The 23,757-nt window shown below is 42.9% G+C and overlaps 2 protein-coding genes across 5 annotated transcripts; one reads left to right on the top strand and one right to left on the bottom strand.

Moving 5' to 3' along the window:
* Positions 1–1,344: 1,344 nt before the first annotated feature.
* Positions 1,345–20,747, bottom strand: RAB9A (RAB9A, member RAS oncogene family). 4 transcript variants are annotated; one of them, XM_049872141.1, is made up of 6 exons: positions 20,577–20,747; positions 20,053–20,308; positions 6,785–6,880; positions 6,254–6,342; positions 5,730–5,759; positions 1,345–2,465 (listed from the first exon to the last, which is right to left on the bottom strand). In XM_049872141.1, exon 6 carries the CDS (start codon positions 2,432–2,434, stop codon positions 1,829–1,831), a length of 606 nt encoding a protein of 201 aa, XP_049728098.1. In that variant the 5' UTR covers positions 2,435–2,465; positions 5,730–5,759; positions 6,254–6,342; positions 6,785–6,880; positions 20,053–20,308; positions 20,577–20,747; the 3' UTR covers positions 1,345–1,828. The 4 variants fall into 4 exon arrangements, with proteins under 4 accessions (XP_049728098.1, XP_049728096.1, XP_049728097.1 ...); XM_049872139.1 differs by having other exon boundaries at positions 20,053–20,334; XM_049872140.1 differs by lacking the exon at positions 20,053–20,308.
* A 1,919-nt stretch (positions 20,748–22,666) lies between these two features.
* Positions 22,667–23,435, top strand: LOC126069041 (60S ribosomal protein L7-like). The gene has a single exon (XM_049871948.1). It carries the CDS (start codon positions 22,672–22,674, stop codon positions 23,416–23,418), a length of 747 nt encoding a protein of 248 aa, XP_049727905.1. The 5' UTR covers positions 22,667–22,671; the 3' UTR covers positions 23,419–23,435.
* Positions 23,436–23,757: the final 322 nt, after the last annotated feature.

The raw sequence follows: 23,757 nt of genomic DNA on the forward strand, positions 1-23,757 counted from the left end.
TGTGGCACTGGCACTTTCACATACTACAGCTAGGGGAAATGTCAACTGGCACTGTCTTCTGTGAGGGGAACTTTGCAATAGTGATTAACATTCTCCATCCCAATGTCTCTCGGTAAGAGACCAGTTTGAGTAAATTGTTACACATTCACACAGCTAATAAATGAGGTCCGTCTTCCATAATGGAAGTATGTCCAGAGGTATTAAGACAATAATGGTGATACTTTTGATTTAAAAAAAAAAAAAAAAAAAAGCCCTTACAGCAAGTCTGCTAAAGAAAAGGATTCCTATTTTGTTTTTTATTGGATGATTTTTTTTTGGCGGGGGGAGGATGATTATAAATAATAAAAACCACAGCTCTCTGTCATGGGAATAATATGAAGAGACTAAGTTCCCCCAATTTAAAATGCTTCCTTACGGCAAATTTGCCCATGAAGTTACTGTAATGATAATCTTTGAGCAGTTCCCACAGGGTGAGGCTAGGGAAGAGGAATGAATCAGTCTAGGTTTGCACACTCTATCCGCCCCCATCCCCCAGCATGTCCTTTGGTTAACATCACCTGTCCACAGTTGAGGAGCACTGTCCACACAGACTGTGACCTAGGCTTTAGTTTGCATTTGTAGGGTCATTGTCAACGGCACACACACGAACTGTCATCACGAAAGGCTGCAATTTGCTTTATCAAGTCTGGCCATAGCAGCAAGTCCCTAAAGAACAACTCATCTTCCTGGGAGCAAATCACTAGCGTTTTCTTGTTTGCTTGTCACAACAAAATAGTCATAAGCTGGATATGGGTCACTGGCCAGAGTTTGCCCCTTCTAAAGAATGGAGATTTTTTAAGCAGGTTATATTATATTCAGAATGCGTGGTTATATTCAGAATGCGTGGTTATATTCAGAATGCGTGGTGTTCAGTGATAAAGACACTAAATAAATACATGACCAAGTAAAGATGTCTTCATTTACCCTCAAGCAAAATATGCTCCTTTGTTTTTCCTTCAAACCTGATGAAGTTAGCCTCTAGGTTCAGGTGGGGGAGGGGCACGTAGGGCAAAACTGCTAGGTAATTCCATGGATACCAAACCCATTGCCAACTCATAATGACCCTATCGACACAGCAGAACTGCCCCACCATAAGGTTTTCAAGACTGGAATCTTTACAGGAGCAGACTGCCACTCCTTTCTCCGGCAGAGCAGCTGGTGGGTTCAAACAACTGACCTTTCAGTTAGCAGCCAAGCGCTTAACTACTGTGCCACGAGGGCTACTACCCATCAGTTCTACTGATATGCAGAATGAAGATGGGAACAGTTAAATCACTTTGAGTAAAATGAAGAAATAAATCAAAGAACAACGCATTGTACTGCATTAGATTTTAATCTTTAATACCTAACATTATTGCTTTTGGAAAAGTTTTTCCCCCAACCAAGAATGGGACACTAATTACATAAAAATACACACATATAAAAAGTAGTTCTCCATTTTCCTGGAAAAAATAACCCAAGGATAACTTCTACAATATTCAAGTTTTCTGTTTCAATTATAATTAAAGTCTTGGTCATCTCTCTTATTAGCTCTGTAACATATTTACATTAAAGAAACATTATTAGACAGCCATTACAATTCAGAAATGTAAGGCGCCATTATTCAGGAAATGGACTTCTCCGTGAGCGGACGTGCCCCTTCTCCCACCTACCAATAGAAGCAGCGATCTCCCTTAGTTTCATTTTATTAGTAGACGATACCTTGTTGCAAACCCTAATTGATCCACACTCGTACTTGTGTGTGTGCGTGTGTGAGTTGGTTAGAATGCCCCGGCCACCTCTTTAATGGTCAACAGCAAGATGGGCTAGGCTTGGGTTTCCGGTGCAGACTGACTGTGTCTGTCTGAATCAAGTGATCCGACCTATCCTCTGTAGCAAGAACCCTTCGAACTGCCTCCTCAAAGGCTGCTGCGACATTAGTGGCATCTTTTGCACTTGTTTCAAAGTAAGGATAGTCGCCGTTGTCCCTGCACCAGGCTTGGGCTTCTTCAGCAGATACCTGTCGTTCACTTATGTCGACCTTGTTACCCAAAATCACAAAAGGAAAGCTTTCCGGCTCTTTCACATCTGCGTAATATATGAATTCTTTCTTCCAATTACTCAGGTTCTGGAAGCTTTGAGAATCATCGACACTGAAGGTAAGCAGGCAACAGTCAGACCCTCTGTAAAACGGCGTCCTCAGGCTCCTGAATCGCTCCTGACCAGCTGTGTCCCAAATCTGCATGGTAACGAAATGTCCATCCACCTCCAGATCTTTATTTAAAAATTCCACACCTATCGTATGGAACAGCTGGGCATCAAATTTATTGGTTACATATCTGTTCATAAGAGAACTCTTCCCAACTCCACCATCTCCAAGGAGAATTACTTTAAAAAGTGATGATTTTCCTGCCATTGTTAATTACCAGATCTTTGACTTCAAAACCCTGTAAGATAAAAAGGTACCATTACATTCCTCTACATGAGTCTATGAATATCAGTGTCCTAATGAGGTAACATATACAGCCCTGATTGCTTGGTGCAAAAGGAATAGCCAAGAGCAAGCACTGTATTTACTGGGCACGAGCTTGGCTACTAATAACCAAAAGGTGGGCAGTTTGAACCCACCAGCCACTCCTTGGAAACCCTATGGGGCAGTTCTACTATGCCCTATAGGGTTGCTATCCTACCATAATCCCCTAAAACAACTAGGCTTACTCCTCCCCTTTTGCAGATCATAGCTTGCTGTGAAGCTGGCACTCAAAAGCCCAACTCTGACCCCAAAAGACCTTGCTCTCAACCATCACTCTACACAATAATCACCCTCTACTCGCAATAAGCCCTGTCACCATTTGTTAAGATTCAGTAAGAGCATGAAGCACGTAACTTTCTGTAAAATTTTCAAACAGCCCTTTACTGTCACAGCGAACTGTTCACTGATGGTTTTCCTCTCTTGCCAAGCGTTTACTTTCTCTTGTAAAATTAGGAGCTGTTAAACAGGAAAGCCAGATAGTAGCTGACTGATCTGGCTATGAAAAAAAGCCAGCCGCTGAGTAAATGGGTGTTCATTAGGAACACCATTTTGAGTTTGCTAAAGTTCATTTCAGCAGCAATATAATTTTTAATATAATCTAGAACATTCTGTCCACAAGATCCATTTGAGCAGTTCCATCTCTCAGCAGATTTGAGCCTGTGCTGTTACTTTTGTGTTCTGAGGTGGAATGAAATAAGCCTGAAGTGAAAATGTGATACTACACCCATCCTTTAGGAGAGGCCCTGGGCAGGATGAACAACTTTCCCACACAACAGGAACCAGCCTGTGTCGGTGAGACTTCATCTGTCTGTTTACAGGAAGCAACTTCTAACTGCTGGTGCGAGCACTGTTTCTATTTAGTGCTTGTGTTTTAACTTCTAATTATGGGAAGCTTCAAACTTACATGAAATTTTCAAATAATGACAATATAAGAAATTCCCACGAACCCTAAACCCAGCTTCACCAATTATCAACTTACGACAAATCCTGTTTCCTCCATAACCCCCTATTCTCTCTTCTCCCCGGTTATTTTGAATCAAATTATGTCATTTAATCTGTACACATCTCAGTAGTAAGTGGCTTTTACGTACACTAAAATTTGTCAAAGAAAACAACCTTTTGAGCAGTACTGTCCAACAGAGCTTTCTGTAACGATGGAAATGTCCTACATCTGTGCGGTACAATATGGAAGCCACTTGCTACATGTAGCTATTGAGCACTTGGCATGTGGCCGGTAGAAGTGACGAACTGAATTGAGTTTTATTTAATTTTAATTAATTTATAAATAGTCACATTTAAAGAGCCAATAGGTGTATTGAATAACACAGCTCTGGAGCAAAAAATGGTGAATCCTTGAGCGGGAAGGTAATAAAGACACTGTAATTGTTATACTGATGAAGATGAGTTTGCAAAACCACTGCAGTAAGCATTATATGGCTATCCCCTAGTTCTATGCAAATGTAACCCAGTATAGTGTAATTGAACACTTCCTGTAATGTAAAATAATTACGCGTTTCCGACTACATGCTACACTCTTCTGGTAAAAACCTGTAGCAATTCATTGTATATAGAGAAGTCAAGTTAATGGGGAAAATATGACTTTAAAGTGATGGGACACAGTCCAATTCTTACCAGTCCTTTTAAATGACTGCTACAGTAATTACTACAGTAATTAAGAGACTTTAAATTGTCCAACAAAAGTGTGAGACAATCAAGGTGCATACCTCTTGGAGACTTTCTATTCAAATGTGTCTCTCTGCTCAACACCCAGACTAAATCGATGCTAGAGAGGAAGTCAAAACGACCTCAAAACCCCCAAATTTCCTAACATAGGTAACAATGCATTAAATCAGTTGTTTTATTTCTTTTGAATCCTGCTTAAACAACTTCAACTTATAGAAAAAAGGTGAACAAAACTAAAAAAGAGAACCAACTGTTTCAACGTAGGGAAAGCATCCTATATAATACCCCCTTTGTAAAGGTCTTCAACGGTTCTCCAGGACCAAGTCTACCTTCTAAGTCAAGACATCTGGCCCCTGCTCACTGAGCTGCCCCCTTACCTCCCCCCATTCTGAAATGCACTGTCGAAGGGAACTGGAGTTCCATTTCACTAGCTCGCCTCCATATTCCCCCTTGCCTTCAGGCCTGGCATCTGCCGCTCCCTCGGCTTGTAAGCCCATGGCCACTTCACCTAACTAACCGCTGTTCCTTCAGAACTGTTGGCAGGATCACCGCCTCTTCTGAGACCACTCCCCAACTGCCCTCAGGGGTTCCTTTCACACAATTTTTAAACTCAACACGGAAAAATCACATTGTGTGTTCTGAAGGTGGAACAATGTGCCTAATTCCAGCCCATCATTTACTCCAGTATTTGAAGTCTCCAATGGTCTCACTGCCTTACCAGACAAAAAGCTTTACTATACAGTACTGAATTTCGAGAATCTTTAAATACAACTGTAAGCCAGGTCACACACTCTAACAAACCCCACCCAGGTTACTAGTTGCATACATACATGTACCCAATTAAGTCTTTGAAATTCCTGGAGATTTGTAATTTGTAATTTTATCAGGCCACTTTGACAGTTCTTTTCTTTTTTCATAATAATGTTCCTCATAGTTTATGCCATTATTTTGAGCAAACAAATTTATGGTATGCTCGATTCACACAGCAGGAAATGGGGTACAATTTTGACATTTCTCACGTATAGTTTGGGGCCTTCCAGATAGGAGTATCTGGGAATATGCTGGCATGTGTGAAAACAATATACACAGGAACATCTCTCTTCATCTAAGTGCAGAGTTGTATATAAAAATACACAGGGAAAGAATTACACAAATCCTCTTATTTCTAATTGACATCTAACAAAAGCTACCTTCATTCAATCTATACATTAACATAACCATAATCAGCTTATGGACATTAAAAATGCTTTCTTCTCAAAAAAACAGAAAAATCATTCGAAACTTCTTTAGCTTAAGTTGAATGAATAAAGTTATCCTACTATGTTATTTTCAAAATTTACCTTAAAATGAAGTCTCTTGTATCCCAGAGTTTGGAATGACTGCCTAAAGTCAATAATCTTCACCAAGGTTAAACATTACATTAGCAATTCAGCTAAATTCTATAAATATAAAAATTCAAATAAGAATAGCATATTACATAGGTCTAAAAGCTTACCTAATTATTCAGTTCAAGCGTCATTATCACCTGCAAAGAAAAAAATTGGAAAGCTCACCTTAGCAATGTATATTTGATCTGTTTTCATCATTTTAAGAGTAAAAACAATAATTAAAAGGTGAAAGAAATCTGACTTGTATTAGCAGCTACCTTAAAATGTGCTAGATTCTTAGCTAAAAAGAAAACCACATCAGAAAGCTGTATGCAACCTTTCTCAGCCTAAAAGGTCCTAGAATCAAATATTAGACTTTAATCTCTGTTTTTTTCAAAAACAGCTTTTTGTCTGCCCACCCTTTTCTAAATTTCACACTCACAGACCAAATTATGTCAATTAAAAAAAATATATTAATACATAAGCCAAGGCAAAAATGAAAACCCTTTTAGGACTGAATAAAAAAAGTGCCCGCTCAGAAACGAGAACCTATTCCTGGCACCAAAGGCCAGGAGTGCAGGCCTGGGGATGAACTACTCCACATCCTCACACCCTGCAGTCGCCTGGGAAGCACGGGGACAACAGGACCTACCTCCCGGGCTTCTTAGAAGGACTCACTCAGACGATGGGTGAGAAGTTTGTCATCACAATCCTGGGCTCATGACTGGAGTGCAGAAGTTTCTGTGGAATGAATAAAGGAATCAGTCTTTACCTGGCAGTTACACGGAAAGGTCCTTTTTGTAGCCCTTTCTTAGGTCAAATTTGAGTGAGACTTAGGCAGGGCAAATGAGAGGACTGTGCAGGTGTACATTAGCAAGCGCAAGGATCCTGGTCCTGGTGAGTGAACTCAACTCAGGCTTCCCAGCGACGACTATGTGGAACTGGGCGAAAGTACTAGCCTCTCTCAGTCTAAATCAATCCTTTCAAACTTTAAATTAAAAAAAAAATCAAAGGGCATTTCTGTGGGGCTTACATATCGTAGTCTTTAACTTATAAATTCAATCAATGAAAAAAAATGAGACTGTTCAAAATCCTGACTCTGGGAGTTAGGGATAAAACAATGTTAATAATAATAATTATAATAATAGCAGCCAACACTAATTGAGCCCTGTATGCTACTTACTGTGCTACAGTGTATTTGCTCCGTGATTCTAGTATTCAAGGTACTTCATTTTCCTCGAGCATGGCCCCAGGACACAGCCAGCTACATCACCTGCCACTGAGTTAAAGAAAAAGTACAACTTCCAACACCGGAGGAAAACTGGGCTGGTGTCAACTTACTGAGAAACTGTTCACCAACTTCCAGCATGGCTTGTTCCCAAGACCCATCTCAATGATCATTTTAGCCATATGGGTCCTTTCAACCCAGCCTCCCAAAGGTCTGCCTCCAGTACTACCGGAGGATTTGACCCCAAGGAGGGGATGTGACCCCAGGCTTGTGTGTGGCAGTAAGGATTAGCTAAAACTCAGCCGGAGGAGGAGGAAACGCCAGGAAGGAGGAGCAGCCCAGGCCACCACCCTGCCAGGGAAGGAAGGCCGCCACAGGCCTGGGGGTGAGCAGTGAGCTGAGGAGATGGGACCCAACAGGGAGGCCCTGTAGAGGGCAGCACCTTAGAAACCACGGGATGGATTCCTGCCTACACCCTAGGAATGATGGGGAGCCACAGAAATCCTTTCAGTGCTGGGGTGACCTGGCCAGATGTGGGGTTCAGCAAGGTTAACTGGCTGCAGAGGAAAAGCAGCTGCAAGTGAGGACAGGAGGAAGGCCTCCAGCAGAACCGGAACGATGTTGTTATGATCCCTCAAGTACCAATAGTCTCAGCTGGGTATAGAATTGAAAATGGAGGTCGCGGTGCCTTGTACTTTATTCCTCCAGTAAAACATCCACGCTGAGACTTCATGCTTCACCTTGCTCCCCTCTGGGTCCCTCCTCTTGCTCCCTAATCACCCCCGAAGATGCAGCTAGGCCTCATCTCCTACTCAACACCTACCAGGCACCTCCATCTGGGCCCCCTGCTGTGCTCCTAGCCCATCTGACCCATGTCTCTATCGTTAACCCTGATGCAACACTGTAATGGACATGCCTACTCGTGTCTAGTAAAAACGAAACGTGCTCTCCCAAAAGATTCCAGTTACCGGGTAATGTCATTACACCATTATAAAAATGCCTTGTCATTTTTTAGACTATGCCCAAAACTATATCCCCATCTTACCCTGAAACCACTCCTCCCCAAAAAAGAAAACAAAACTTTACCAAAAACGGTCCAAGTGGTACAGAAAGAAATGATCTAAATGGCTAACTGGGGCATGTTCTGCCATGGCTCGAGAGGATATGGAAACATGGCGCTGTAGAAATAAACTAAGTGAAAACACACACCAGTCAGCACCCCACGTAGAGCCTTACATGTTTATATCAAAGTGTGGAAGAAAAGTCTTCACAGTTCTGATATGGTTGCAAAGCTGTATTTTTTTTTCAACATTAAAATAATTTTTTAAAGCTTCATTTTCACTTTAAAACCTAGCTTGACTGAATGCCACAATTAAAATGAGATGGAAATCATTTTCTTTTAAATTTTCTTCAAATGCAGCCATATATCAAACCTCAAAAACAATCCTTTCCTAAATTTTTTCTGTAACTCAGAACATGTTAAAAAAAGAGACTCAATATGACAACAAAAGCATAAGCCACAAAAGAAAAAGTAGGTAAACTGGACTTCATCAAGATAAAAACTTTTGTGCTTCAATGGACACTATCAAGCAAGTGGGAAGACAACCCATAGAATGGGAGAAAATATGCAAATCATATATCTAAAATATATGAAGAACTCTTACAACCTAACAACAAAAAGACAAATTAAGAAGTGGGCGAAGGACTTGAATAGACATTTCTGCAAAGGTGATATACAAATGGCCAACAAGCACATGAAAAGATGCTCAACATCATTTAAAAAAAAAAAAAAAACCCAAACTCACTGCCATCAAGTTGATTCCAACTCAAAATGACCCTACAGGACAGAGGAGAACCGCCCCTTAGGGTTTCCAAGGCTGGAACCTTTACGGAAACAAACTGCTACATCTTTCTCCTGCGGAGTAGCAGCTGGTGGGTTCGAACCCCAGACCTTTTGGTTAGGAGCCGAGTGCTTAACCACTGAGCCACCAGGGCTACCTCAGTCATCAGGGAGATACAAAATCAAGTGCACGTGCAATCCCGCTTCACACAGAAACTAACAAGTGTTGGCAGGATGTGGAGAAACTGGAACACACTGAAATACATTGCTGATGGGAATATAAACAAGTGCCTCGGCAAACAGTCTGGCAGCTCCTCTAGGTTAAACACAGAATACCATATGACGCAGTAATTCCGCTCCTAGGTGCATCACCAGGGACTCCAGAAATCACTAAAAATCACTGAATTGTATACTTTAAAAGGGTGAATTTTATGGTATGTGAATTTTATCTTTCTAAAAAAAGAAACCTAAGAATTAGAAATGAGGCCCTAGAATTAGATTTACACAGAGCCACACTGTCCATTTAACGGTATCCTTTTAAATAAACCAGATAAAAGTATATAGATCACTACCATAGCACTATAATTCGATGTGTTGGTACCAACAGCTCTGCCACCTACGGTACACGCTAACATGAATGGGCAGTTGGATAAGTACATCGCTGACAGGAAAGAAAATTAACCATGTTTTAAGTAGATACCACAAAACTAAAGACAAACAAAGAGCAGTGTATGCCACCCCTTTCCTTTTTATTACACCACTTTTCCTACTTTTCTACTGTGTACTTTCATCTTGAGCTATCATTTCAATAGTTTTTTTTTTTCCCCCCCTCTGGCCTTCCTCAACCCCTTGCGGGCTTCCAAAAGTCATATATTACAATAAACCAAGAGGGAGTCAGATCCAAGCAGAGAATAGAAGCCTCTAAACAGGAACGTTTATATGGCTTAAGGTTAGAATTTGGGGTAGGACAAGTGGATCTAATTGCCTCTATTATTACAGATAATTAAAACCATTTCTTCATTATTTGTATTATCTATGACTTTGAGCGTGGCATTCAATGAGCTAGCAAACCTCGCTTCCAAGCCTGTTCCGATCCCTTCCCTACAACTCACCATCCCCAAACCTACCACCTCCATTTATTTACCCTTCAGCATCTTTGCTCAGGTGGTTACCTTGGCCTGCGATGCCCCCACCTGACCCCGGCAGCTACAACAATCCTAGTCATCCAAGGCCTAGTTCAGGCGCACCTCATCCAAGAAGCCTTCTCTGATCACTTCCACAACCTAATCATTCTCTTTTCTTTGCTCTAATAATCTCCACCTCCATTACAACTCTCAGTCGTATGTGCGTCTGTTTCCAATTAGAGTGTAAGCTCGCTGCGAAGGACACACGACACCTAATGCCAGCCATGCACCTGTACCTTTTTGTTCTGTAACATCTTGTACACGCTTAACATATGGTGAGGTGCCAGATGAATGCTACATTGAGAGCAAATAGTAAATGACTTCCTCCTTCCTTCCCACTCAGCACTATCTTCTATTTGTACTTTCCGTACTTATGATATCAGTTCTTCCCCATTCTATTTCTGAAGTCTACTAAAATGTGTGGGAAGGGACAAAAAATTGATTCTTACTTGCAAGCCTTACTGTCAATTAAGTACTGACTGCAACCCGGAGCTGGCATACACTGAGAAACTGCTACATTGCTCTAATAAGCTGCCAAGATGAGAGCAGGCTGGGTTTGTAAATTGCCTTTCTCAAAATTTCATGTTCTGAAATATATTCTATAACCCCTTCACTAGCACTCACGTCCAAAAATTTATAAGATCATCACTCCTGGCTTAAATTTAGCAACATATTAAAAAAAATTTTTTTTTTGAAATCACAAGTTCCTTTTAGCATTCCCCCTCAACGTCCTACTTAAAGGTATACCATTTATTATTTCATTTCATAACTTGAGAAACAGAGCTTCAGAGAAATTACCCAGGAAACAAAAGCATGCATAATCTGGAGATGCTTTCCTTGTTTTCATTTGAGCTGTATTTATTTCCTTATATTGTAATTGAGGCGTGTCCTACCGAACAGCCTCATTAGTCCGACGGTTTGTTTCTCAAGTCTTCCTGGTTATCTTGCTTGCATGTATGAGCAAGAGGCAAGTCAAGGAAGTCATTATATCTAAGTCTAATGGGAGCTATCTCCACAGCAAGAGATCACTCCCCCCCAAAAAAAAGAACAAACTAAGCAAAATACCATAGGAATAGACAAACTTGGAAGCAAGCCTTGCCAGATGAAATAAATTATCTAGTCAACCACTAAGGCATTACCTCATAGCCAGAGGCAGCTAGAGAAGGGAAACACTGTAAATATCAAACCACAGGACACCGTAAGTATACACAGCAGCTCATCCTATTTAAAGAACTTGTTTCATAAATAATCGTTTTTTGAAGTTGATTCATCTTAACCTTTTAACACTCTACAGTATTAACAATTTTGCTTAAAGCAAGGCACCTCTGTAGTTAGGTATGCTAATTAACCATTAACAGTAGCAGAGGGAGCGGGAAGGGAAAAAACAGACTTGGTTAAGGAACAAAATCTTCTAAAGCCAGGGTTTCAAACCAGTTCATTCGGATTCGACTCCTCTGCTGACAATTTCCCTTTCCACCCCAGATATTCTGAATAAGAATCTACATTTTAACAAGACCCCCAGGTAATTCCTAAGTATATGGTTCTCAAAATTTATTATAAGAATTACCTGGAGATTTTGTTAAAATTTAGATTCTATGCAGCATGTCTGGGGTGGAAAGGAAAATCCTCAGCAGGGGGGCAAACCAGAACGAACCGGTTTGAAGCCTGTCCTAAACTATGGTGAAAGCATACAACAGCATGGTCCAATAGGACTTTCTTCGATGCTGGCAATGGTCTATAGCTTCACTGTCCAGTATGGTAGCCACCAGCCACATGTGTGTGCTGAGCACCTGAAATGTGGCCGGTGCAACTGAGAAACTGAATTCTTAATTTTATTTCATTTTAATGTGTTTCACTTTAAACTGCCACATGAGACTAGTGGCTACTGTACTCAACAGTGCAGGTATAAAAACCGGTTGCCATCAAGTCGATTCTGACTCATAGTGACCCTATAGGACAGAGCAGAACTGCCCCATAGACTTTCCAAGGAGCGCCTGGTGGATTCGAACTGTGGACCTTTTGGTTAGCAGCCATAGCTCTTAACCACTAAGCCACCAGGGTTTCCCACCAGGGTACAGAGCAAGCTTAATTGGGAGTCCATGAATGAGCTCCAGGGAGAACCCACCCCCTGGAATTAGATGTGACTAAGGATGAGTGGACAGAACTAAAGATGAGTGGATGGAACTAAAGATGAGTGGATGGATGGAAGCATATGTGCTGGAACTTTCTGCAGGAGAGAGTCAAAAAGGTTTCCTCAGATTCTTAAAGGGGTGTGGACCTCAAGAAAGGATCAGTATATGTCTGCATCATCTGTATATTATGTGTGTCCATCTGTGTAGCTCAAAACACCCTGCAGACTTTTCACCTTTACTGGCATCACTATTTCCCCCTCCTCTCCCTCACCCATGAGACTTTATTGATATTATTACCCTTTGACCATAAACTATAAGAGTCCAGTGAACAACAGCCTTACTCATGGGAAGCTGCTAATCCTACAGTGAGGACAACATTTTGTCCTTAGTTTTGTTTAATGTTTAAGGACCAAGCATATATCTACCTGTAATAAAGCACTTACCCGTAAAAGGCACTTAAAATGCTTCCTGACAATAAAGAAAGGAGTGAAGCTGGTTTAAGGGTGTACTTGAGGACAAAATCAAAATGCAAACAAAAGGATAAAGGTCACAAGATAGAAATACTGGGGATTGTGGCTGGTTATTTCAGGAAGAAAAATGAATTCTGAAACCATTCCCGAAGCCAACTCTTTAGACAAAGATTAGACCAGACAATAAAACATAAAATACTACTGGTGAGGAGTGTCCTGTCTGGAGGTGAGATGAGAAGGCAGAAAGCGACAGGAGCTGGTTGAATGGACTTGAAAAACCGGAGGTAGAAAGAGGGAGGGTGCTGTCACATTATAGGGCTAGCAACTAGGGTCACATAACAATATGCATATAAATTTTTGTATGAGAAATTAACTTGAGCTGTAAACTTTCACCTAAAGCACAATAAAAAAGAAAGAAAAAGATACTGAAGCAGCAAAACACAAACTAAAGACGGTCTGCAAAATAATGTTGGAACTTAAGGAAAAACTGGGTCTTATTCTGCGCTTCAAGTTAGATAAGAATCCAGATGTCGCTAACTCAGAGCAGGCAAGCGTAAGTAGCTGGAGAACTTCTATGTAAATTCAGGGCAAGGGTTGGATAGCAAACATTCCCACAAGGAATGAAACCACAGCAAGTAGAACTTCTTGACTGCGAGAAAAGTTAAGTAAAAGGCAGGGGCTGGGGATTGCCCAAGATACATTTAAAGAGGGCAACCAGCAGCTATATATCCAGCATCTAGGTGAGATCTAGGTCAGAGGCTCCCACATACCAGTCTGCAGGGAAGCTGCCACTGGCTGGGAAGGAGCAGGAACCTCAGAGCTCTGCAGGGAGCTTTTCATAAGGTTGTTTACTGCATGTAACTGAAACTAAAGTGAACAAAGAGTTTCTCTTAGAGCAACATTGTGTACATTTCTAGAAAACACCCTCATGTTTGAGCAGTCTCCCACCTGCAGCCCCTGTAGTTGACAGTGAATTCTTTCAGGTGTAGTCATTTGCCTGGACGTACATGACACAAAATCTTGGAAGGGTATTAAGTCTTTGTTAAAAAAGACAAATAAGGAAATGAAGGCCCACCTGGTAAAATGTCCTGCATAGTATCACACATCTAGCTAGAGGCAAAGATGGGATTTTCTGGTCTGGACCAGAACAGGACCACTGCACATTAACACAGTGTTTTATGTCTAAACAGCCTGGCGCTGACTTTGAAAATGTTTCCTACTTAATCATCCATACAAACTACTCTGACAACAGGCTCCCCTTTCTCTCCCCCTCCCTCCCTTAACTTTCTTCAACCCAGATGGCTCCCTTTTCTAACAAGCTCTTAATGAAGGTATTTCCCAAGGCTGAAGCCCCTACCTCTTTCCAGATGGTATCTTTCTGGGACATAAAAGCCAGGGATTCCCAGACTTTAGGTTCGTCCCTTCCTCTCCCACCTCCCCTCCCACTAACCCCCCTCCCTGGGACCAGACAACAATTTCCAACCCCTTCTACAGTATGTTCATCTGGTGATGGCAGTTCAAATTCAACATATCTAAAATGAACCTCATCATTTTCCCCATTTCCAAACATCTTTCTTCTTCTGTCTTACCCACTTCATTCATCCTTGCAAGAAATGTGTCCACTTCCCTCCCTCCCTATGGCCAGTGTCTGGTTTGCTCAAATAACAAGTACTATGAACATTAATTACGATGATTTAGTGAATATCTACTATGTACCTGGTACATACCACAAAACAAACAAAAAAAACTTGTTGAAAAAACAAAAAAACCTGTTGCCATCAAGTTAATTCCGACTCACAGTAGCCCTGTAGGACAGAGTAGAACTGCCCCATAGGGTTTCCAAGGCTTTAATTTTTACAGAAAGCAGACTGCCACAGCTTTCTCCCACTGAGCAGCTGGTGGGTTTGAACCACCGACCTTTTAGTTAGTAGTGGAGCAAATTAACCGCCATGCACCAGGGCTCCCTTCCTGGCATATAACACCTTAAAATTTCCAGCAAGTTGGACACTATCACCCACGTTTTATAGATCAATAAACGGAAGTTCACAAAAAACAAATAACTTCCCAGGTCTGATTAAACAGGCCAGATCACATGTGTTATCTTCACTACCCCCCAAGTGACAGAAAAGGACTCGAAAACATACAGACCCAAAAGGACAAAAAGAAAACAATTGTAGATCAGGGTCATGTACAAAATTGAGCAGATGGGATGCAAACGGTCCAGCAGTGACAGAAGATAGGAAACCTGAAGCAGGGAGAGGCAGCCAAGGCTGAGAAAGCCAACTCCGGTGCAGAACTGAACAGGCACAGGCCCTGGAGGACAAGCCCTGGCACTTCTCATGGCAGGGTGAGGTGTCTGCAAGGCTGGCAACCCCATGACCACCTCCTCACCCCCTAGGCTTTCTCCACCTCAGCAGAAGGTCTACTTCCTAGAGACATTTGTACTGCAGAAAATGTGGCTAAAACACTCCGAAAAACGGGGGATAGGGTCTGCAAACTAAACTTGAATTGTGGTTCCCCACCTGTTGCCCACCCTGCAGCTTAGCCCCCCAAATGTTAGCATCCCAAACTGTTAAGATTATCTGGGGGGAATGAAGGGCCCAAGGGAAAATGCTACAAATATCAACACGGAGTGGAGGTGGGGGGTTAAAAAAACAACTTTGATGCCTTATTCGTTTATGCTATAACCCAAACCACCAAGTTTCTAATCCTGCGGTTTCCAAACTGTGTGTGGAGGTGCCCCAAGGCAACACCACAAATTCACTGGGGCAGGGCAGCATATGTTGAATTTCTGAGGGAAACTCAGAGCTACTTAAGGAGCCCTGGTGGCACAGTGGTTAAGTGCTCAGCTGCTAACTGAGAGGTCACTAGTTTGAACCTACCAGCGGCTCCGCAGGAGAAAGATATGGCAGTCCGCTTCCTTAAAGATTACAGCCTTGGAAACCCTATGGGCAGTTCTGCTGTCTTATAGGGTTGCTATGAGTCAGAATCAACTTGATGGCAACAGGTTTGGTTTTCTTTTGGTCCTCAGTGTTGTTATTCCATTCAGACGTCCAACTCAAAGACATATGTTTTTTCAGAAGTGCTCACCTACTCCCTGCTCTGATCAAATACACAGTGTCAAACTGCACAGACTAATAAGATTTCTAACTTTTTGAACCTGTTAGACTCATTTAAACACTCCTATTTTTTTTATTGGTTAGAGTTCTTCATAGCAAGTTCTAGAAACAGAATTCTGTTTAAGAATTTTTCAGGCTTCTCTAACACTGATAACACAGCCACCCTTCTGAGAACTAATCTTCTGGTAACTAACTACCTTACCAAAAAAACCCACTGCCGTCGAGTCAATTCCAACTCATAGGGACCCTATAGGACAGAGCAGAACTACCCCACAGAGTTTCCAAGGAGCACCTGGTAAATTCGAACTGCCGACCTTTTGGTTAGCAGCTGTAGCTCTTAACCACTATGCCACCGGGGTTTCCACTAACTACCTTTTAGCTTCTCTATAAAAAAATCCTAATCCAATTCAGAACAACACGGAATAATGATAAATTAGTTCAGCTCTTTAACACCGTCCAGCTGTTCTTCACACCTGGCTAATGAACATGGCAATGAAATGAATGTGTGCAGTCGTTCTATACTGGTTCTCCGCTGCTGACAAACAACAGCACGCATTTGTAGAACATCAGGCAGAAGACAAAGGTGCACTCTGTCCACAGACAGCCCTCCATGAAAGGAGCTGGGTTCAGGGCGGGCCAGGACGCGAAGCCTCAACCCCTACTGAATTCACTTCTGTATTGTTTCCCAAACACAGGCCCATCTCCCTCCACCCTCGCTGATCTAGCTCTTACCTTATTTATTTATATTCATTGACATCTAGCCGGAGTCCTGGCAGCGTAGTGATTAAGAGCTTGGCTGCTAGCCAAAAGGTCAGCAGTTCAAATCCACCAGTAACTCCTTGGAAACCCTATGGGGCAGTTCCACTCTGTCCTATGGGGTCACTGCGAATCAGAATTGACTCTACTAGACAGCAACAGGTTTGTTTGTTGGTTTTTTGGTGAGTATAGCCAGCCTCTCTATGTTCATGATCAGAAACATCGTTCTAAACCCTGTACTTGCCACGGTCAACAATTCATAAAAAGTACATAATGGAAAAATCCAGAATGTGGAAATACCTGAACACAACTTCACACATTTATAGTATCAAGAGTCACATTGGGAAACAGTGATTTCTCCTCCAAGTTACCCAACTAGCCAGCCGAGTCATCAACTTGAACCTCCAGTCTCCCCAGCCAGGGCCAGCTGGGGCTGCCTCGGGCCTCACCAGCCCCTCATCACCAGGCAGCCAGGCTTCCCCTCTTCCACACACCTGGATCACTCCACATCACTCACAGCCTCCCTCCTCAGGTATCTGGAACTTTCATTTGTGTCACAGTTTTCGATCAAACTCCCTGTGGCATTTTGTGAGTACTACCAAGACCAAAAAAAAACAAAAACGTTAATAAATGTCCTCTGTTGATGGTCTACTTAGTCACAAACCCTTGGTTTTGACAAGCCAATTTATTACTGAGATAGCTCTCAAGTTAGATATGTTGCCTCAACACATATGCACACTTCTATTTGGTTTATTTCCTCCTGCTGCTTAGCCAACAATTTGCCTGGGGCAGAACAACATGGAACCTAATAATGTGCTGTCTGTACTGGGTATCATATAATCTCACAGAGATCATAAAGTACAAGCATCTCATTTTACGAAGAAAGAAATCTGGTGACCTAACTTGGCCAGAGCAGCAAGCCAACTAATGACAGAGCAAGACTCCACCCAAGCCAGTGAGTTCTTCCCCACCCCAATTCCTCTAAGCCCTTCCAGGATAAAACTCCAGTGAGGAAAGAACATACAGGGCTTTGTTAGACCCCATGGGACAGCAACCATTTCAGGCATATACTTTAGCATCCCCCCCACCCCACAGCAGACAACTCCTGTAAGTGCAGAGAAAGCTTTCATTAGAGCAGTAGCCTGTCCATTAAAAAAAAGCCGAGTCAAAAAGCAAAGCTACCCACAAAAAGATGCTTCAATGACTGCGTAACTTCACAGTGACTCCGAAAAAGAGACCCAACTCTTCTTCTTCTCTCAATTAATCACTCCCCAAGCTCATCTAATAGTTACATTCACATTTGCCACCAGAATGAAAGTACATAGTTTGAAAGGCCTGTGCATAGCCAGGCATGGCAAAAGTAGGCTGGAAAACGCCAGAAAGAAAAAGATGATGCCAACGTCATTTTTTTATCTCCTCACTTAGTTCTTGATTTCAATGACAAACCACATGCCCTTGTCTGCTGCAGCTAAATTTAAGGCAGAATTTTATTCTCAATGAGAATGGCTTCTCAGTTTGATTCTTTTAAGTGTTCACATGCGCTTAACTGAACAGAGCTATAAAGAACACAGCAGCTTTCCCCTCATTTCATCTAAGTGTGCTCACAGAAAACAACGATGCAGGTACTTCCTGCCACGTGGGGAGCTGTTTTGCTTCTGGTTTTGTTCTGTAATGAATGCCTGACCCTGTCTAGGACCCCCAGGATTGTTAGTAGACTGTAAGCTGCAGGAAGACAAGGCTCTCGATAGCTCTTCAAATCACCAGCACCTCTGTGGGCCTGACAGGCCGCTCAGAAAAATGTTTGTTGACGGCTGGAATAATGCCTGGAGTAATGCCGGAACTAAACTCGCTCAGTCCACTAGGATGGCTCCCACATAGCTAGCTCTCAAGTTCTTTTTGACATTTTCGCCTAAAAATAAATACTGAATTCTGTCCTCAAAAACTATTTACTTAGTCTTTTAAATGAATGAATATGCCTCTCAATCAAGAGAAGTCTCTTTTAGGTTCTCAAATTTTACCCTGCTTTTTCTTGAAACGCTGAGAAGGTATCCTAAACAAGAAAACAACACTGCAAGCGGAGGAGACAAGTGAGTCCTGGCGTTCCGCAGACTGCTCTAAAGCAGGATTTCTCTGCCTCGGCACCAGTGACACTTTGGGCCAGAAATTCTTTGCTGTGGGGGCTGTCCTGAACGTCGTCAGCCTCCACCCAGTAAATGCCACTAGCACTCCTCCCCAGGTGTGACAAACTTGTCTCCAGATATTGCCAAATGTCTTCTCTGTGTGTGTGTGGGTGGGGGGGGGGGGGAGGTACCAAAATCGCTCCCAGTTGAGAACCACTGCCCTCAAATCACACAGGCTTGCCTTGAATCCTGGCTCTGCTCCTCACTGTGTGTGTGACCTTGAGAAAGAGACCTAACCTTCCTAAGCCCCAGCAAGTTCCTCATCTGTAAAAGGGGGCCAATAGCTCAGCCGTGCTGTGAGCATTCAATGAAAGATGTATGTTCAGGACTTATACACCCAGAACACCCAGAACCTGCGTGGTGAGAAATGAGGGGCAGTGAAAACAATTTCTGAAACCAAAGGAACTTATTTTCAGGCCTTAGAGCCATAGTGGCACAGTGGTTAAGCGGTCGGCTGCAAACCAAAGGTCAGCAGTTGGAACCCACCCAGTGGATCCACGGGAGAAAGACCTGGTGATCTGCTTCCGTAAAGATTACAGCCTAGGAAACCCTATGGGGCAGTTCTACCCTGTCCTATAAGGTAGCTATTGAGTCAGAATCCACTCAACAGCAAAGGGAGTTTTTTTTTTTTTTTAGAGCACTGTAGTCTGGACAGAAAAGGTGGTTGAAACAGACGGAAAGGAAAGAAAAGAGAAGAAAGTGGTTGGAAAAGAGGAAATGGCACTACATACTTCCCTAGTGTCCAAGAACCTGGCTTGGAGATAAGGCCAACAATGTTCTATTTAGTTTCTGCCAGTCTACTCTAATCACCTAGATAATAAATCAAAAATAGCTCCAAATCACAGAATTTTGTCCAAAATAAATAAATCACCAAACCAGGAACTTTTTAGTATAAGCAAGAAGAATTTAATGTCTACACAACAATACTGAAAGTATCAGAGTGAAACAGCATTGTCTTAGATTTGGGAATCTAAACAAGATACTGAGAGTTCTAGGAAAGTACGTATTAATAACTTCAGATACACCTCTAAAAGAGTCTCCAAACGGGCTTCTTAAAAAGTCCCTAACTGAATCGTTCTGGGTTTCCTCCCTCTCTCCAGTTTCGCTCCACTGAACCGCTGCTGAGATTACAGGCAATTTAGGGATTTTCCATTACAATGGTGCCAGAAACTGAAAGACAGTTTTTTTTTGTTTTGTTTGTTTTAAAAAGGCAGTCAGATTCTGTCTATTCATTTTATCAGGACGCTGAAATCCTATAAAAAGATTGGGGTCACGTGCCAACTGGGAAACTAGCAGAAAAGTTATTCCTCAAGAGAACCGCGGTCACGGGATGTGTCACTGCTTTAAAAACAAAACCCCCTAAAAAGCAAACTGAATACCTCCACCAACTATTTGGTCAGCACTTCGAATTCTCGACTTGCCTTTTGACTTACTAAATTGGAAGACAGAAAGGAACACCATTCTGAAACCCGAGCTGCTGTCTAAATCAGATAATGGCCCGAAGCGCCTGCTGGCCCTTGGAATGGTATTTACATGCCTCACCTGAGGGGTCACAAAACATTTGCGAACTCTCGGCTAGGCAGAATGTCAGAGGTCACCAGAGCCACGTCGTGCGCGGGAAGGGTGGGCGCCTTTTCTTCCCTCGGGAGGCTGTGGTGTGGGCTGGCGGCTGCGCGTGTGTCCCGGGAGTCTGGGTGTGTGTGCCCGTCTCTCTTCCCCAGTGTTTGGGTGTGTGTGTCACCTGGTGCGTGCGGGCGTCTCTGCGCGTCCCCGGGTGCATAGGTGTGTGTCCCGCTCCCTGGGTATGTAAACCCGTCTTTCCTCCTGCGTCAGTCCGTAAGGGTGGGGGGAGAACAAGCCGATCCCTCCCCCCCTCCCTCCCCTCCAGGGGCCGGACGGTGACCGGCGGTGACAGGCGCTGGCCCCGCGCCCCCCTCCCGCCAGCGCGCCCGCCCCAGTTCCCACCGACCCAGGCCGCGCTCTGGCCTGCGGGCCGCCACTCAGACCCGGGCGCTGGGGCACCCCGGACCCCGCCCGACCCCAGGGGAGTCCTGCACCCAGCTCACGTGGCAACCACACGGAGGACTCGCCGGGAGCGCTGCGCCCGCCTGTCCGGGTGTGCTGGGGAAAGACAGGGTCCTGGCAGGGGCGGGCACGAGGCAGCGGCGGGGTCGCCGGCTCGGGCTCCGGCTCCAGCTGCTCCCAGCCAGCTCGGAGGGAACAACATGGCGACGGGCCGGGGCGGGGCCCGGAGGAGGCGGGGCCTGGGAGGCGGGGCCTCGAGGTCGCGGGCCCGCACCGCCCTCGCCCACCCCTGACCGGCTGTCCTTGCTGGATATCGGTTTTCCTCTGGGTGGGCTGCCTCTCATACCTTCCCTCTTGCGCTCCGACCAGAGCGGGTACAAAACAACATTGTTCTCGTAAAAAGTTTAAGAGAAGTGGAAATAAGCGGATCCCGTGAGCACAATCACAGGATGCTGTGATTACAATAAACCAATGTGCAAATGGCAAAGAATAACAGAATAGATGAAAAATAAAAAACAGTTGTGATATTGTGGAGGAAGACTCATTAACAACCTGCGTAATGCAGATGACACAACCTTGCTTGCTGAAAGTGAAGAGGGCCTGAAGCACTTACTAATGAAGATCAAAGACCACAGCCTTCAGTATGGATTACACTTCAGCATAAAGAAAACAAAAATCCTCACAACTGGACCAATAAGCAACATCATCATAAACGGAGAAAAGATTGAAGTTGTCAAGGATTTCATTTGACTTGGATCCACAGTCAACAGCCATGGATGCAGCAGTCAAGAAATCAAAAGACACATTGCATTGGGCAAATCTGCTGCAAAGGACCTCTTTAAAGTGTTGAAGAGCAAAGATGTCACCTTGAAGACTAAGGTGCGCCTGACCCAAGCCATGTATTTTCGATTACTTCATATGCATGCAAAAGCTGGACAGTGAATAAGGAAGACCAAGACCGAAGAAGTGACGCCTTTGAATTGTGGTGTTGGCGAAGAATATTGAATATACCATGAACTGCCAAAAGAACAAACAAATCTGTCTTGGAAGAAGTGCGGCCAGAATGCTCCTTAGAGGCAAGGATGGAGAGACTGCATCTTACATACTTTGGACATGTTGTCAGGAGGGATCAGTCCCTGGAGAAGGACATCATGCTTGGCAGAGTACAGGGTCAGTGGAAAAGAGGAAGACCATCAACGAGGTGAACTGACACAGTGGCTGCAACAATGGGCTCAAGCATAACAACTATTGTGAGGGCGCAGGACCGGGCAGCGTTTTGTTCTGTTGTGCATGGGGTTGTTATGAGTCGGAACCGACTGGACGGCACCTAACAACGACAACAAGTTTTTAAAATTAAGCTTTGAATTTTTTCCTTTAATCTTGTTAAAATACTGCTTGTGTCATCTTTAAATATAAATTTAAATATAAAGCAGTAGGGGGAAAGGCGGTATTAAAAAAGCTCTTCAGAATTTCATGCTTTATATATGAGGTTTGGGACATGGGTCCAGATACAGGCCCCTGGAGGCCAGAGGGGTTCTTAGTGAACTCTCAATATATTTTGTGGGTAGATTTAGGCTGTTTATTTTCTAAGAGAAGGCTCTCACTTTTATGATTTGCTGGGCCCACAATTATTTAAATAATCTCTGGCTATTAGGAGAGTTATTTTCAGGTAATCTAATGTAGTCTCTTCATTCAGCACTAGGAAGGTTATATTTGAGAAAGTTTCTGACACATAAAATAACAATTTTAGAACAATTTTGAAAATGAGACACATAATAAGTGAGCCCCAGATTCAGGTACAGTAAAAATGATTGGATCATTTTGGGGTCCTCACAGACATCCTGCTAGCCTTCTAATAAATTCAATTTTCAAGTTAAATTAATCTTGAAGTCGGTTTCTATTTACTACAATTCAAAATATATGTTGACTAAAACACACAGTTCTTACGCTCAAGTAACACTCTATTCAACTTTGCACTGGAGGTCCTAGCATAGTGAGGAAACAAAAGAAGAAGTTTGAGGATCGCAAAGGGAAAAGCAAAACTGTATTAAACACAGACATGATTAGAAAATCCCAATGACTCTATAGAAAACTAATCATTAAAAGAGTTTAACAGCTCTTTTTCCGGCTGGAACCATGGAGGGTGTCGAAGAGAAGAAAAAGAAGGTTCCTGATGTGCCAGAAACCCTTAAAAAAAAGCAAAGGAATTTCGCAGAACTAAAGATCAAGCGCCTGAGAAAGAAGTTTGCCCAAAAGATGCTTCGAAAGGCAAGGAGGAAGCTTATCTATGAAAAAGCTAAGCACTATCACAAGGAGTATAGGCAGATGTACAGGACTGAAATTCGAATGGCTAGGATGGCAAGAAAAGCTGGCAACTTCTGTGTACCTGCAGAACCCAAGTTGGCATTTGTTATCAGGATCAGAGGTATCAATGGTGTGAGCCCAAAGGTTCGAAAGGTGTTGCAGCTTCTTCGCCTTCGCCAGATCTTCAATGGCACTTCTGTTAAGCTCAACAAGGCTTCAATTAACATGCTGAGAACTGTGGAACCATATATTGCGTGGGCATTCCCAAACCTGAAGTCAGTGAATGAACTGACCTATAAGCATGGTTATGGCGAGATCAATAAGAAGCGAATTGCCCTGACGGATAACACTTTGATGGCACGATCTCTTGGTAAATATGGCATCATCTGCATGGAGGATCTGATTCATGAGATCTATACTGTTGGGAAACGCTTCAAAGAAGCAAACGACTTCCTGTGGCCCTTCAAATTATCTTCTCCACGAGGTGGAATGAAGAAAAAGACCACCCATTTTGTAGAAGGTGGAGATGCTGGCAACAGGGAAGACCAGATCAACAGGCTTATTAGAAGGATGAACTAAAGGTGTCTACCGTGATTATTTTTGTAATCTGGTCAGTTAATAAAACTGTAACTGCTTTCAAATTGAGAAAAAAAAACGAGTTTAACAAGGTAGCTACATAAGAAATGATTAACAAAAATGAATTCCATTTATACAACCAACAAAACACAGAAAATATACATTTTAAAAAGATACCAATTTCAATAACAAACTTATACTTAGGAGTAAATCTAACAAAAAGATGGGAAGCCCTTTGTTGTGAAAATTAGGTACAACGCCTGAAGGGACTAGAACTGTGTGTCCAATATGGTAGCCACTAGCCACATGTGACTATTTAAATGTAAACCAATTAAAATTAAA

Source organism: Elephas maximus, chromosome X (genome assembly GCF_024166365.1).
Source record: "Elephas maximus indicus isolate mEleMax1 chromosome X, mEleMax1 primary haplotype, whole genome shotgun sequence".
In the NCBI taxonomy this organism is placed as follows: Eukaryota; Metazoa; Chordata; class Mammalia; order Proboscidea; family Elephantidae; genus Elephas; species Elephas maximus.